The sequence below is a fragment of the Centropristis striata genome, chromosome 1 (genome assembly GCF_030273125.1).
Source record: "Centropristis striata isolate RG_2023a ecotype Rhode Island chromosome 1, C.striata_1.0, whole genome shotgun sequence".
Lineage (NCBI taxonomy): Eukaryota > Metazoa > Chordata > Actinopteri > Perciformes > Serranidae > Centropristis > Centropristis striata.
The window spans coordinates 31,123,147-31,140,182 of NC_081517.1; the positions used below are offsets into that span (position 1 = coordinate 31,123,147).

Sequence of the window (17,036 nt, forward strand, 5' to 3'; positions counted from 1 at the left end):
AAGCTGCTCTTTTCTCTTAGGCTGAGGTCTATATCACTCCCTCGCTCAGATGCACACACACACACACACACACATACATAAAGAGCCAAGGAAACTAGTTATCTTTTCAGATTTGGGATAAACACACACACAAATAAGCAAATGCATCCCTGCTGACATATGGCCCATGTGACTGTCACACAGTTCTCTACTCTTTGACACATTGTTTCTGAACACACACACACACACACACACACACACACACACACACACACACACACACACACACACACACACACACACACACACACACACACACACACACACACACACACACACACACACACACACACACACACACACACACACACACACACACACACACACACACACACACACACACACACACACACGTCACATGTGCACTTAGGTTGAAAATGAAGCCAAAAAAAGTAAAGGTTCCCATCACTCAGGGCACTTCCTTAATCTTTTTGAGATGTTTTTCCCCGCCATGGTTCACACATCTGCTACAGGGCACGGTCAATACCAATCACAACTGACTTATTGATTCTGAGTGATCGTTTGACACCTGTGCTTTTACAATTCTTATGGAAAAAAAACTTTCTTTCTTTCAGCATTTTGGAGCATGCATATACTGAAGTGCAAATGATCTGGTTCTCGTCACAACAACATAAAGAGAAAGTGATGTGAGTGTTCTCACCAGCGACGACTTCAGCCTATGTCAGCTATGTGTAAGTGGACCATATTCTATAAATTAAAACACTTAAATAATTAAAAAGTCTCCCTTGAGTTCAGAAATTAATATTGTTGAACATACTACTGGTTAAGGCACGCTCTGTACAGTACGATTTGAAATATTTCTATTCTGATGAGGCAGGTTCTGCATGAAAAAGATTTAAGAAGTGTAAAGTGGGGCAGGGTGAGTGTGCTGCTGGCTTAGTCACCCTCTCCACCACCACCTTGTTCTTTTACATTTCTCTGCTTTTAATTGGGACTCTGAGCAGAACTACTACGTCCGCTGGGATTTTGCTACATTTGACACAGGTTGGCTACAAACTGTTCTTTCATTCTTCAAACTGAACAATGAGTATACTTTAACAAAGTATTAGGGATACAGGTATAATATTTTACTTTTTTCTAAAAAAAAAACCCTAGACATTTGTTGTATGTGAAATTACATTATACCAAGTGTTTCCAACAATTACCAAACCCTGTATCTTGTTTTAAACTTTTTTTTAAATTAACGTTTCCCCTATATTTGACCTTTTCCAATGTTTCAGCATCGTCGTCGCCATGAAACTGACATTTATCCAATTTTAAGCCACATTTTTACAATTCTCTTTTTTGGTCTTGGTCATTTTAGTTATAAACTGTTAGACCTAACTTTATTTCCTTCTTTACTTTGCTGGTGCGGTAATGTGTCCACCACAGGAAGTGTCCTCCTCATAATGCTTAGGGAATACTAGTATAATAGTGTGGGGACTGGCCCCATATTATTACATCTGCCATGCTGGTGAAAACTCAAATTTGCATCCTAAAGTTAACACACTATGTATGTAATACAAAGGAAATGTCACTTGCTGCTCTTATGAGTAAATGGTGTCTATAGAAACCAAATAATGTTGTTTTAATAGATCATTTTTACTGATGAAGATGTGTTCAACTGCTCAAATGAAAGCGTGAACATCATAAGTGTGGAGTTCATTGAGAGTGTTGGTTTTGTGGTAGGATACTCACCGTGATGTGATACTGTCTCCAGATCTCCGGACAAGACTGAGAAGAGAGAAAAACACTTGATATGGTCATCAAATATACACACAGAAATACACATTTATGTAGCAAGAAACAGGATTCCTTCACAGTTTCCAACATGAACATCAAGCTGTTCCAGCACCTGACAACCATGGTAAATAACATCCTTATCTAAAGTAGATATGGTACTATTGTATTCAGATTATTATACTTCTTCATCACATGGAATTTGATGTGACTTTGTTATAAAAACAAAATTATGTTTTATGACAGTATTCTACAGAAGGGTTATAAATGAAAAGTATCATGTTTCAAAACATGTCACAACTTCTAAAGCAGATTTGGCATCCAATATAAGCTACATTTCAAGCACTTTATTCAAACAGAACATTAAATTCAAGTGATTTCAAGGATTTCCAGCACCCGTAGGAACCATGAAAAAGGCAGGTTAAAAATAGGAAATTGAAAATAAACAAACAGCCTACAGCATGGATGCGTATCTTATCTGTATCTTATCTTATCTATCTTATTTCTGAGAGATCTGAGAGCACAGACAGGACAGGAAATAGAGAGGTCCAAAAGAAATCTAAAAAGCAGCCTTTGGTGTCATTTGTTTGCCTGCCTGACTATTTAGGTCTCTTCCTCTGTCTCTCACTAAGCCTCAGCAACAGTCCTTTTCCCTCATGTTTCTCTGCAGTCAGTCAGTCAGTCAGTCAGTCAGTAAGTAAGGCAGTCAGTTGTTTTGTCCCGGTGTGGCTAAAGCATTATCTCCGGGGCTTCGCCACGCTGTTCCTTAAGCGTTCCGACATCCTTTCCCAACCGCCGCCACTTCCCACTGGGAAATTGAAAATGCCGCAGTCGCCGCAGGCAACAAGATTTATCTACTTACACACCTACTGAGTGAGAGAGACAGAGAGAGACAGAGAGAGGAGGAGAGGAAGATTTAAGCCTGTCCTGTGAGGAAGGCTATGTTTTGTATTTTCTTGCATATAATAAACAAGTCCTTATACAAATTTGCATGATATGCAAATCCTAGTCACATAAAAAAGTGACTATTTGGCCGAAAGTGCTCGTTCAAATCCTGACCTTTAAGCCCGTAAAGAACGCTGGGCACTTTTTCTGGCTTAATCTGAGCTGTTTAGATTTGAATACAGAGATGGGCAAATATGAATTTCGATAGCTGTATCCTCCTCCACCTCTCATCTAGCTTTCTTTTCTTCAACAACCACCCCACCACACCCACACCAGCTCCCTCCCGTTTGCTCTCTCCCTCCAGACCGCTGGGGTAGTGTGTTGTTGTCGAGGGCGACAGGCGAGGCGAGCGACATACTCGCGCTCCGTCAACCGTCTGTCTTTAATGAGAGACACAGAAAGGCCCAGGGGACAGAGACCTGACTCTCTTTCTCTCTCACACTAACACATACAGTATAATTTGTGAGTGTAAGAAAAAAAAAATTATGTGTTCCAAGGAAAGGGTAATTACAATACCACACAACTTTGCACTTCTGTTTGCTGTTGAAAACAATATGCAAAAGAGAGAGGAAGAACAAGATGAACACGAGGATCTGGAGGAAGAGGGGAAGATGAATGGACGACAGTGAGAGAGGGCGAGAAAGAGAGAAAGAACGGGCGGTGTGTGTCCTGGTCTCCCCTCTCCCTCTGGTGTTCACCTGGTTACTCATCCATTACACAGAGCACAGTACATGACTGACGGAGAGCAAGAGAGAGAGAGAGAGAGCGAGAGGTGGGGGGGACACAGGCGAGCTCTTACATGCACAGGGTTTTCCATTCTATGGCATTAGTGTAAATGGGCAAGGTAATGAACGTTGCGGTGGGATAATTGTCATTGATGGTCATTAGATTCACCCTTCAGTGCCAACACACACACACACACACACACACACACACACACACACACACACACACACACACACACACACACACACACACACACACACACACACACACACACACACACACACACACACACACACACACACACACACACACACACACACACACACACACACACACACACACACACACACACACACACACACACACACACACACACACACACACACACACACACAAGCCCACAGCTGGAATATGCAGCATGGCAGGGACATAACTAAGCTGTAATTGCTGAAGTGTATCAATTAATGTGAACAGCATCGTGTGCTGACCCCTGGTCACTCATTATTACCCAGAGAGAAAGTGGGGGAGAGAGGGAGGAAAAAATTAGGGGAAAAGCGGGAGAAAAGAGGAGGTAATGGAGAGGAAATAAAAGTACAGAAAGTATACTTCTTGAATAAAAGGTTGGTGCTTCATTATGTTTACACTCAGCACTAATTGTTCTTTGTTCTGACAACAAGGCCGCACACACATTCTAAATGTGTCCATTTAGCTGCACTCGCTCACAGTGGCATGCAGTTGATTGAATTCAAAGATTTGTAACTTGTGAAATACTTTCGTTTCTTTTCGTTTCGTTTCCGTTTATTTTGGTCAATACATGTTATTAAAAGAGAAGTAACAAACCAGAAAAAAAACATTGATCAAAGTAAACAATAAGTAAACAGAGAAAGAACTTCAATCCCTTTTCTTTCTTTTTTTTACTATAAATACTAAGTCTTCATGTGTGATTGTGGTTGATTTAGTTGTATTTATAGGGTCACTTCTACGCATTTTGCAACCCGCATGTCAATATGTCAGTTTCAAAGATCAGTGAGAGATATTCCAAAGGAAATATTAGTTATTGAAATAATAGCTCTTACATATTATAGAGACGTAGAAAGAAAGGACTATAATATGCATTTCAGACCTTCATTCACAACATAATTTGTCAGCAGAGTATTGTAAAAGAAGAGACAACAGTGTTCTTGCACATAAAGCTAAGTCTATACATTGTTTTATTTCAAGCAAATGAATTTATGAATTTATGACTCCTTTTTATCGTTGGAAACTTTTAGCTGTAGGCAGCTTAGCTGAGGTTAGCACACAGTCTGTCAAACTGTGGTGAGCAGAAATGAAAGGGCGGAGCTAGTAGACCAGCCTGCCGGCTCCATGTTAGCTTCAACTGAGGAGGGCTGAACACAGTGCCCGTCACTCAAGTGGCCATGCACTCCATTATGCATAACTTCAAGTCTTAATATAATTTAAAACAGGCGAGTTATGTAACAAATTCCCTTCAGTTGACATGAATGGGGAAATCAGCAACTGAAACTAAGTTGGGCATTTTAACATGGGGGTCTGTGGGGACTGACTCCCTTTTGGACCAGGCGGCAATCTCCGTGCCTGAGCATGGAAGCCACCAGGAAGTGCATAAAGCCTGCAATTCACCGAAAATTCCAGTAGGGGGTGCTAAGTTTGGCTGCAAAAGAAATCTGCCCATTCATTTCAGTGCTAAATTTGAAAACTTCTCACTTGATTTATTACCTCAGAAAAATCTTTCAGGGACAACATTATGGTCTCAATCGCTAGTAAAAAATCTTCTTCAAGACAATTTGATGTCAATAGTTCTAATAATGGCCCCATTTAGAAGAAAATAGAAGATAAAGAATCGTATGATTTGGGGCGTTTCTAGCTTTGATTGACAGGTCACTGACAAGGCGAGCCATCACCAGGAGAGAAGCAGAGCGTATCCACGGCAACGTGTCAATAAAGTTATATATAACGTTATATAGATAGAAAAGAGGACGTTTAGCGGTTTGGTCTCATAACTTTGACCCTTTCACACTATATTTTCACTTAATGACAGTTTATTTGAACGTTTTGTTCAGTAAAATGTCTTGTTCAGCGTTTGGTTGGACTAACAGACACTCCAAGGAGTCGCTGCTCAGTTTTCTGAGGTAAGAAAGATACATTTTGTTTTTGTTTTTTTGCTAGCCAAAACTAACATCCCAGTTAATGCTCCAGTTAATGCTAACATGAATTAGCAGCGGCTTCTCTCAGTCGGGTTGCCGGTGTAGAGAGGCGTGTAGTCAGTGTCGTCAGATCCCTTGCGCTCCGCCACAGTCCAATGGTCTGCTCCGCGTATCGGAAACATGATGGCGACGCAAGATGGCGACGAGTGTAACGCTGAACTCGAGGCTTCCAACGGGCAGTCCACAAACCAATGGGTGACGTCACGGAGACTACGTCCATTATTTATATACAGTCTATGTTTTGGACCCAGTTTCAATTGGCCAGTCAAGGTACTACAGATTTGGCACTTGCGCAATGGCTTCACTTTTCAGTCCAAGAGGTTGCTGCTTGGTCTGCACAGAGCACTGACCATAACCCCATCCAACACAACCTTTGAGATGAAGCAGCCTTATCACCAAACATCAGAGACTGACCACTTTGCTGCTCTCGTCACTAAATGGTAGCACATACCTTTGGCCAGGTTCCAAAAATCTTATTGAGAGTTGAGATGAGGCTGTTACAGCAGCAGATAAATGCACATTTGGCCCTGATGAAGGTTAGCCTGGGTATACCCAGACTGCCTTGCGCGCTCGAATTTGATTTCGAACCTCCAGGCGGTCTGGCAACTAGGCGATTATCTTAGCCCTGTTTTAGGGATCCAATCACAGAGCGGGGAGGGACGGTGAGATGATGACGCGTACTACTCGGCACTTGGAAGCTTTCCGGATCCAACATGGCTGCTGCAGACGCGAAACTCTCTTTAGCTGTAGATGGTGTTTTAAATAGTTTAGAGCGAAAGCTGAAAGGCGAAAGGTCTCTCGGCAGCTCCGCTGTCCCCCGGCTGGTAGCCAGATCACCGGTAGCGGGGCTATTAGCGCCGCACGGGCGGTTTCTGCGGCTCGTTGCGCCGAGCCGGTGAGACCGCCGGTCACCGCCGGTGATCTCGCTCCGAATCGGGGGACAGCGGAGCCCCCAGAGACCCGCAGCAGCTTGTTTATTGCCCATAAAATCAGTGGATGTGTGTGGCAGAATGACATGAGGGGGAATAAAGCGTGAAAATAAATAATCTTGCAGAAAGCGAGAACTGGAGAAGCAAAGCAGCAAACAACACTCTCTCACAGACACACACACAACAAACATCCATCTCTGTTGCTCTACTACGTCATCTGGTATAACTGATCTGATTGGCTAAGAGCTACCTACAGACGCTTTGATAGACATTCTAAGCGTCCAATAAACGGCTCCGGAGGATCGTAAACCACACCTCCTCTACGGAGAAAAGCATTGAAGGTGTCCAGACCTAATCTCCAATGAGATTTGGTCTGGTGTTAGCCAGGCTAGATGAAGGTTGGTTTTAGACTCAAAGTGCAAAAGCCTTCTTCCCTAATTTTAATTCCAACCTAATAAAACAGGATGCTATACTCACATTAAATAAATGCCCCGTCATGTTGCAGCGCTCGCAGCGTTGGTGCCAGTACGCTCTCTCGCTGCAGGAGTTGAAGAGGTGTCCGGGCAGACCGCAGTTGTTGCAGTGCTTATTGGGACATTCGCTGACCAGGTGGCCTGGGGTGCCACAAAGGAAGCAGGGCGACAACTTCTGCACAGACACACATGTACACAGACACCACAGATTATATACTTGTACTCATCAGTGTGTATGAGCTGTACATGCTACTGTGCACTATGTGGAACTGACTTTGGGCTCAGGGCAGTTCTTGGAGAGATGTCCGTTCTTGTTGCAGTTTCTACATTGGACGTTCTTGCTCGTGTAGTATCTGTTTGACAACCGCTGCCCTGTTATCCTGGCACCCTTGTCCCTGTTATAGATCTGAGCCTGAAACACACACACACAATTGGTGTCATTAACTTATTTATTGTTTTGTACCTACAAAAGACAAAAGTTTAAGCTGTCAATCATTTTCAGTGAAAATCTGAGAAAACATTAGAAATAGTATTGTTCCAAAGCATAAAAGTGTGCCATATCCTTTAACAACAGCAAAATATTCTTTTGAGAAAATCACACATAACTTCTAACATATTACTTTGGTTATAAAGGACTAATGTGCACTGTGCATGATGGCAAAAAAGGTTTGACTTTTGACACACATTTCATATCCCCTTCCTTCAAGCTTTTCAGAAAACTGCCACCTTTTAGCACAAGCACAAACTATTCTGTAAAGACCTTGCAAGACAGGAGTGGCTTAATGTGAGTATGACATATATTACATACTGTAAAGTTACTAATGTCCACCTACCTCCCTGTCCTTAGAAGAAACCACCCAGCTGCCCTCATGTTCTTCAGCATCTGTCAGGAGAGAAAATGCATTTTGAAATACTGCAAATTTCAATGCTTATGTTGAGAATCTCATTTTCAATTTTATAGACTCATTCATGTACATTTTCAAGTAAAATTTTGCTTTAATTTCCCTACTATGCTATTTTGACTGCAGTCTTAAAAGCAAATATTACTGTGTGATTTTTCTGTACTTCTTAAATATTTGACAAAATGCAGTTTTGTTGAAATGAGATCTTCAGGCAAAAAAAGCCTAATAAAAATGGGAGAGATTCTATAATGATAAAGGATTAGAGTTGTGTATCAAAGCTATCAAATTATTTTCTACAAATGTCTGTTTACAAACAGGAAACAAACGTGGCTCTATTCCTACTCAAACAAACTGGAACCAGGATTCAATAAGAACCAGAGCTGATACATTTGAGACAAAATCCAACCCTATTAAGAACTCTAAACCCTGAGGAGTAAGTTTAGTTTCCTGTAAGAGAACCACACACACACACACACACACACACACACACACACACACACACACACACACACACACACACACACACACACACACACACACACACACACACACACACACACACACACACACACACACACACACACACACACACACACACACACACACACACACACACACACACACACACACACACACACACACACAAACTGACACAGTGGCAGCCCAGCACATCTGTATGAGAGTGGCACTAACAGCGCCCTGAGGGAGACCACTGTACTCTCCTCAGACCCAAGGAACTGTAACTGACATCCAGAAATCCTCACGTACACACACACACACACACACATACACATGTACTCAGCATAAATTATGTGCTGATCGGGATGACCCACACAGACTTGCATGCTTTCACAAACACATACAGACACACCCACTCATCGACCCCCTACGATTAGCTGGTTGACAGTCTTTAGCCTTTGGACAAACATACAGCCTTGAGCCATAATCAAATATTACAGTCTCCTTTCCATCTCTCTCAGTCTGTCTTTTTCTGCCTCTCTCTATCCGGCACCTTATCGCAATTCTGCTCAGCCCTCCTTTGCTTTCTCTCTCTCTCCTTATTTTCTACCTCTCCAACCCCCCCTCTCCTCCCTGGGTGTGCGGCTGCAGAGGGAGGTTATCACCTCTCTTCCCCTGTCAAACAAATTAAAATGGCTGCTGTTTGGATGGGGCTTCGTTCTGCCACGACCTTCACCTAAAAACACACACACACACACACACACACACACACACACACACACACGAACAATTCAACATTGTCATCATCGCAGCAAAAGCTTGTGACTCTGGTTTAGATGATTTTACATTTGGGTTGAAAAAAACCTCCAAATATTCTTTAGATGGGGGACTAGCTTGAACTGAAGCAGTTTGTCACAGCTCCTGAAATGCATATATGTGGAGCTACACCTGTCAGTGACTATACATGAACAAGCCAACGGGTGTAACGATCGATCAAGACATTTTAATGACCAACAATCCAACATCAACAATACAAAGTAAAAATGTCAAAATTCCCACTTTAATTTATTCTTTACATTGAGAAGAAGAGATTGTTCATCATTCACATGTCTAGAACTCAGTAATAAAATTGTCAAATCACGTTTTACTTATATTACATAAAAAGCTGATATAAATATAAAGGATTGTGTTAAGTGGACATGATATGATATTGTCTCATATCGATCGCAGGCCACTATATTGAATCAAATCTAAAACATAACGTGGCAGACTTATTGATATCAGCAAATATCACATTGTTGTCCAAAGAATCAATAGAATATCGTATTGTGATGAAACTTGTGATTTACACCCCTAATATTAAGGCTGTGTACTTGCAAGAAAATGACAATATGATACGTATCATGATACAGGGGTTAAGATTAAATATATTGCGATATATTGCAATACTGTAAGCTGGGCAATACATATTCAGATTTTTTAACCCTTATGTTATGGAAAGTGTAATACTACAAAGACCACAACATCCTCAAGGGAAAACTCCTTTCCACAGCACCGTACACATCCATCAACTACAGCACATACTAACATACAATGACATACAAGTTTATTTCCTTTTTCCCCTCATCTGGATCCTTGGTGCCTTGCCATGTCTCTACACTGTCAATTAATATGTGCTGTGTGTGAGTCTGAGTGTGTGTGTGTGTGTGTTTGTGTACGTACATGTCTATGTGCGTGTGTGTGCATGTATGTGTATGTCCAGATGTGTATGTGGGGATGGGAGGGGTGGGTTTTGTCATTTTTATTGTCTGTTTTTATTTTAATTTTTTGTAAAGCACTTTGTGTTACATTTCTATGTATGAAAAGCGCTATATAAATAAAGTTTGATTGATTAATTGATTGATTGATTGAACAGTACACACTCGAGCCAGTTCAGCGAGTCCTCTTGCAGTATTTGAGGCGGCTCAGGCTGCGGAGATTAGGCTCTTCCCAAAGCGAGCCCTTCTGCACCTCAGTGCTCTGTACCTGCACTCACAGGACGTAAGAGCAAGTTAGTGACTGAGTGGGTGGTATCTTAAACATAAGATATACATTATATATTATGTTTATCTTGTGTATATCTTGTTTTTAAAAGGGAGTCCATTATCATCTCTGAAAGGAAAATTGTCCCCACTACAGAATTCATGCCGTTTTTGTCTGACAAGACTTGAATTGATGATGCAGTTAGAGCTGCCCCCTTTTAGTCCTTTAGTTGACTAACTTGTCATTTTGGTCTTTGATTTCTTTAGTTGATTAGTCAATTCTTAATGCATTTTTCATGCTGAATGACTTATTTCCAATAAAATTATGAAAACATCTCTGTTAAACTAGAAGTAGCACTTCCTTATGGAGGGACTTGGTTTTACAGATCTGTTGAATAAATCAATTCACTGGTTAGTTGACTAAATCAAATGTTGTTTGAAATATTTTTGAAAGCATTTCTTTAGTAGAGGAGAGCCCTAGATGCAATCATGTGACAATAACTTTTAAGTCGGTCCATAAAAATGTAATTAGTAAGTGACTTTGTTGGACAACGTGATCAAGATTCATATCAATTTAAAAACCGTCACATTTTCTTCTCTCAAAAGGACTGGGTAGTTTTCCAATGTGTAGAGACTAACCTGAAACAAAACAGCTACAAGATAAAAAACAGCTGAAAAGGAAATATTCACAGAAAATACACATACAGTGCAATTTCCCTCACACACTTTTAAAGAGCAACAACAGTGACGCATCATCCAAAAAACATGCATTTAGTCGGACTGCTTCATCTCAGGGCTGAAACTAATGAGTATTTTCATCATCGGTTAGTCTGCCAGTGATTCCCTGATCAATCCATCATTTGTCTATAAAAGTAAAATAATGAAAAATGTCTAGCACAGTTTCACAGAGTGAAAGGTATTCAATTTGCAATAAAAGAAAATAGAGATAAGCAGCAAAACCTCATATAAGAGAAGCTAGCACAGACAACCTTTAAATTACTGTGTGTTATCAGAAAAGATCAGTGTACAAAAGTTGTCCATCTATACTAGCAAGATGCAGTGTATATGCATGCAAGACAGTCACGCTAGAGTAAAAGATATTCTAGTCTTCAAGTAAGTTTTGGTTAGTTTAGTACAGAGAAGTGAATGGGGGACCTCTACAGCGCTCACCTACTGTGAACAGACTGGGGGGCCTCTGAATGACGTGTGTGTGTTTCCGTGCACGCGTAGGTGGTATTACACAACAACCAGCACCCAGTCAATGGGCAGCTTGAAAAAAGGAAAGGGTGAAAGGTGTGTGTGTGTGTGTGTGTGTGTGTGTGTGTGTGTGTGTGTGTGTGTGTGTGGGTGTAGGCGTTAGTGACTCAACGAAAGTCATTCCCAAAGCGTCTCCCGGGGGGACTCCCCAAATAAAGAGCAGGAAGCTTTCCCTTAATCTAAGGGCCCCCCATCTCACCAACACACACACGGATAAAGGTTGAAGCTCTTTGTCACGGCCGAGGAATCAAACACATGGGTGGGTGGGGGGGGGAGCGGATAGAGGCGGAAGAGAGGAGAGGGTGGGTGGGGGCTGTTGTCTGTACACTGGGTGAAAATATGCTAATCAACCTTGAGGCCCTGCTCAAAACCAAAGCATCAGAGCTGCTCGCTTCATCGTGGCCCAACTGATCTGAAGGAGTCTGGAGCTGAATAAGCAGATGGCAGCGGCTTCACTGAGCAGCTGAACGGACTCAAGAGAGAGAGAGGCTTCCGCCATGTCGGCTGCAACTGTTCAATTTCATCCGATCTAATGGCAAAGCATATCTTACAGCCATCTTAGAAGTCCACTGATCCTAAAAACAGTATGTGGTACCTCCGTCAGGCTCTTAAAGATCTTGAAAAACATCTGCACATGTATTCAATTGAACAATCAACGGAGTAAAAATTAGAGAAAATGTTCCGTAGGACCGAAATTCAGCGGGTTCCACCAATTTTTATTCTCTGGGACAACTCGTACATTATCACATCACTCCGTCATCGAGGGAAATTCGACACAATGGCGTGGAAGAGGGGGAGCCGGAGAAACAGAGGGAGGGAAGATCAGGGGAGAGAAGGCGACAGATGCTACCTGTCTGTCTCATAGGTACCCTGATTACTAGAAGATGAGGAGGAGAGGGGAGGAGGCTGCGTGCCAGTTCATCAGAGCCGGCAGAACATAACAAAACAGTAAAATCTGTGTGTGTGTGTGTGTGTGTGTGTGTGTATGTGGTGTGAGGGGGAGCTTGTATGTGTGTGTGAATGATTTGAATCTGTCCTTTCTACCAGTGAGAACAGAACAGAAGTGTACGTGTGGCTAATGAACCATGAACACCCGGCTCTCCTGGGGTGACACACACTCATACACACACACACATATAGACACAGAAAGGGAATATAAGGGGACCAAAAGTGCATCCTTCTCTAGGGTGGTTTAAGTCTGATAATCCAGGGAAGAGACTGGGAACGTCAAGACACACACCCAGCCGTCAATTTGGCTGTCTCTCCTGACAACCACCCTCAACTGTAACCAGTCTCCTCCAATGTGTGTGTGTGTGTGTGTGTGTGTGTGTGTGTCATCTACAAGCTGTTCTCCCCTCTGTCCCAGCAACATCAAAGCCTTAGACTGGCCTGCCTTGCCCCTATTCCACTTTCCCTGTCCCGACACTTAAACAGGCATCACAAGCCAGCCCGCCCATTGTACCACGCTGTTGACTGGGCCCATTAACACACCAACCAGCACACACACACACAAACACACACAAAATGGGAGTGAAAGAGAGGCCTTGCCCCCCAAATGGAGGTTATGTTTGATACTGAAGCGACAGGGCCGGATTAGCAACACTATACATGACAATGGTGAGGGTGGGCGGGAGTGTGCAGGCTGTGTGTGTCGGTGTGTGTGCACGGAAAAAAAGTGCTTCCTTTGTGACATCACCCTTGCCCTACTGCCTTGCCCTCTGCGAGGTTAAACACACCAGAAAGGTTGGCTAAGTCAGACGCACACACACACAGACGCACGCACAGACGCACACAAACCCGTAGCTTTTCTGCGCTCCTTTGTGTGACAGGAAAGTCTGGCGTGGGTGTAAAACACAATAGCAAAGAGAGCAAGAGAACAAGTGAGACGAACAAGAACAGTGAGAGGAAGAGAGCGAGAGGAGGGTGAGGATGAGAGGAGGGTGAAAATGCATGGGTATGGGCCATGGAGCACATTACAGCACAACAAAAGGGTGAATATCAAGACCCACCGGAGAGCAAAGAAACATCCAGGTAGAGGAGGACTGACTGGGGATAATGGCGGAGGACAGGCGAGGAGTGGAGCAAATTAGGTAGTGAAGATGAAGATATGCAGAACAAGTAGAAGATAGACACCTTCTGTGTGCAGATATTTGCCATGCTGAGAATAGATCAATAGCTGTACAGGCCTATTATAGATTAAACCTGCAGATTTCATTTGGCTTCATTTCATGCTTTTCTTTGCCCATTTCATCTGATCTCTCTGTTAGACAGACAGACTGTGTAAAAGAGAGAGTCAAAAGTAAATGCATTCTCAAACTGTTGCAAAGATTTAGTTAATTTACAAGATCAACTGGTTCAACTGTAGAATGACGAGAAAACACACTTTGAGACTTAAAGATACAGACAGACATTTACATTAGCTTCTTAAAAATGATGCAAAAGTTGTAAGATTTTTTTACCTTCAACTGAGAGATTTCTGTCTGTGAGGTTTTGTTTTTGCTCGTTGCATTGACTTGAAGTGGGCAACATATGAATCAGAATCTGATGAAAGTCAACTAGTGATGCACAGGTCAACCCACAATCTGCAGGTCAGATGGGTTGCATAGGTTTACTAGAAAATGTAGTGGGTGGGTCCCAACCCACCTTCCCTTCCACAAAGCGTATTGCAGACTGAACTCATGTCTGAGCTAGAATTGAATTAAAAAAATTACAGCCGCTCTGTTGACCACTGGTCAGCTACAGAAACACCTACTAGCGGGTAGCACATGCATATGAAAATAGATTGCTGAGTAGTCAGGTATTTATAAGCTTGCAGGTCGGGTTTGAGTGGTTGAATAACACACGTTTTAGAAAGAAAGGCGAATTGCCTCGCATAGCAGGTTGGTTGGGTGTGGGTACACACAAATCCTGACCCACGCATCACTAAAGGCAACTGTCAATCCAACTTGATCAAACCCCACAAACACAGTCCTGATTTAGCACATAAGATGAGTTTATTGTTGAAGTCTTTGTAAGAAAGATCTCAGGATGTTCTATATCCTTTCTTTGATTGATGAATATTTAGTCGGGAATACGGAGAAATAGTTTTCAGGGGCACTGAAGCCTGCCAGCCATGCTGCTATTTAACCTCAAAAGAGACAAAGAGGCACATTTCTAAATTACATTTGTAATAATCAAATAATCAGAGCTACACCCGGCCTGAGTCAGACTCCATCAAGTTAGCTTAAAATAACTATTTCTGGCCCAGCTGCTGCATGGCGCTAGAAGTCTACTTTGACCTGAGCAAAACCTCAATGTAACAGACTGGGATATATGTCAAAGGAGATCTGAAAAGATGTTTTCTGATCAGTGCTTTTACACCAATTCTTGCCACTGCAGCTTGGTGAAAAAAAGCCAAATGCGAGCAGATGCCATCACCCTGCTCCCTGTTGAATCTGCCTCGTGTTCGGCCATCACATATTTCATCGCAGCCCGTCTTTGATTATCCATCCCCTGCATGACAAGTCGAGTGTTCACCCCCTGCCAGCCCGTGCCACCTCCTCCCGTCCTCCTCGCCCCCTTCCACACCATGTTGGCAGCCAGGGCAGGGCAGGTGGCCAAACCTGTCAGTCAAAGCACCGTCGCCACGCGGCAATACCACAGACACCAATTACCACACAGCAGGGGCGCGGCCTGGCAACCGCATGGCAACCACATGGTCCAATCAGGGTACACAACAACAGGGACCAGAGAAGGCCAAAAAAAGTAAGTGAGTCTGTTTGTGTGTGCATGTGTGTGTGTGTGCGTGTGCGTGTGTGTGTGTGTGTGTGTGTGTGTGTGTGACTACGGCGGAACCATGTTCAAGTCATCTTAACCCAAGCCAGTGCATGTCTGCGGGTCTCACAGGTAGTCATTGTGTCTTTTTAATATCCGTTAGCTTTCTATTTAGTGGAGATTCTCAATTCAAACGCGAAATTTATCTCCACCTATCTGTTGATAAGCAGAGTGGTTCTTATTAAAACACACAGTCCTGACTCATGACCAGTTCTGCTGCTCTCACCAATCACGCATCTATGCTCCAAAAGGAGGACGAGCCGAAATTTTACTTATTTAATTGCCCTAAACATGCTTGGATGGTTTGTGCCTTTGACAAATCGCACGAAAATAAGAGAAACAGTCTCGCTTTTAATAACATTATATTCAACATGTTTATTCTCTACTTTAGTGTGTCTCAAGTTAACGTGAGTATAAGATATTGGGATTTACTTATTATATTGGTGGTATATTGGTGACTCAGTATCAGATTACATCAGTGACTCAGAATTTAGATAAAGTCGCAGGAAAATAGCTTTGAACCTGGAACTAACCTAAAAGGTTATAGAAACTGATTTAGGGTTGTGAAGTCATACCTTTTTTTGGCAATTTTCATATCACATCATAATTGTTTGAAAGCAATAAGAGAGGCTTTTGATCAGGAGATGAAACTGCCAAGTCCAATTGGTTTGGTGTCTGTCTTTTGCAGAGAAACTATAAGTGAAAGCTGCATAAAATACATTTATTGAAAAGATGAAATAACTTCAAAACACCCTCCTCTTGTAATGCATATTATCAGGCTAGACCAAATGCCTTTTTTTTATATTTATAAGCAGACCTGAAACGATTCAGTGAGTCGAATGACCAAACACTTAAAGCAAAAATTTAAAGCATTACTTTGTTCAGGCTAATTTGTGGTGGTTTTCTGGTTTTCTTTGTCCTGCGTGATAGTAAATTTAAATTATTTGGAGTTGGGAGTGTTGGATGAACAAAACATGATAACATAACCTTGGGAAGCAATAGGAAATTCAACTAATTTCTGATATTTTATAGGCCAAACAAAAAGGAAAATAATTGTTGTTTGCCACCCTAATTTAAAGTTCAACACTTTAAACCCATGAGTTTTTAAAGATAGTATAGTTTAAGCAGCTACCCACACAAGGGAGAAAAAGATTAGACTGTTGTATCTGTGGCAACATTCTGTATGTTTTATTCAATATGTCCATTACTAGGGAAGGTCAGTCTCCAAAGTATTATGGCAGGGCAGCGTACTACTCAACAAGTGTTTGTATTTTCAGGCTAAAGTCATTCTTGTGTACACAAGCACATAAAATAACGCTGATCGAACTGACCAAATTATTCAGGGTGCCCCTTTTGTCTTCTGTGGCGAAACACACTGACACACCAGCACACAGCGTCTGTAAGGGGCAAATATATTTTAATAAAACCAGTGAGTTGCAACCTCAATTTCATTTTGATGAATTTCCTCCTGCGGGAGTGAGCCAGGCAGTGGGCGGGAGGGCGGAAA

The 17,036-nt window shown here is 42.3% G+C and overlaps 1 protein-coding gene across 1 annotated transcript in view; it reads right to left on the reverse strand.

Annotated features, from left to right (window-relative positions):
* zcchc7 (zinc finger, CCHC domain containing 7) overlaps positions 1-17,036 on the reverse strand; it is a 113,854-nt gene that overhangs the window by 17,941 nt on the left and 78,877 nt on the right. Inside the window, exons 5-8 of the mRNA XM_059338165.1 lie at positions 7,911-7,960; positions 7,352-7,489; positions 7,082-7,252; positions 1,738-1,773 (exon numbers count right to left, since the gene is read on the reverse strand). Of these exons, the coding sequence (XP_059194148.1) occupies positions 1,738-1,773; positions 7,082-7,252; positions 7,352-7,489; positions 7,911-7,960 (395 nt within the window). The remainder of the gene's footprint in view (positions 1-1,737; positions 1,774-7,081; positions 7,253-7,351; positions 7,490-7,910; positions 7,961-17,036) is intronic.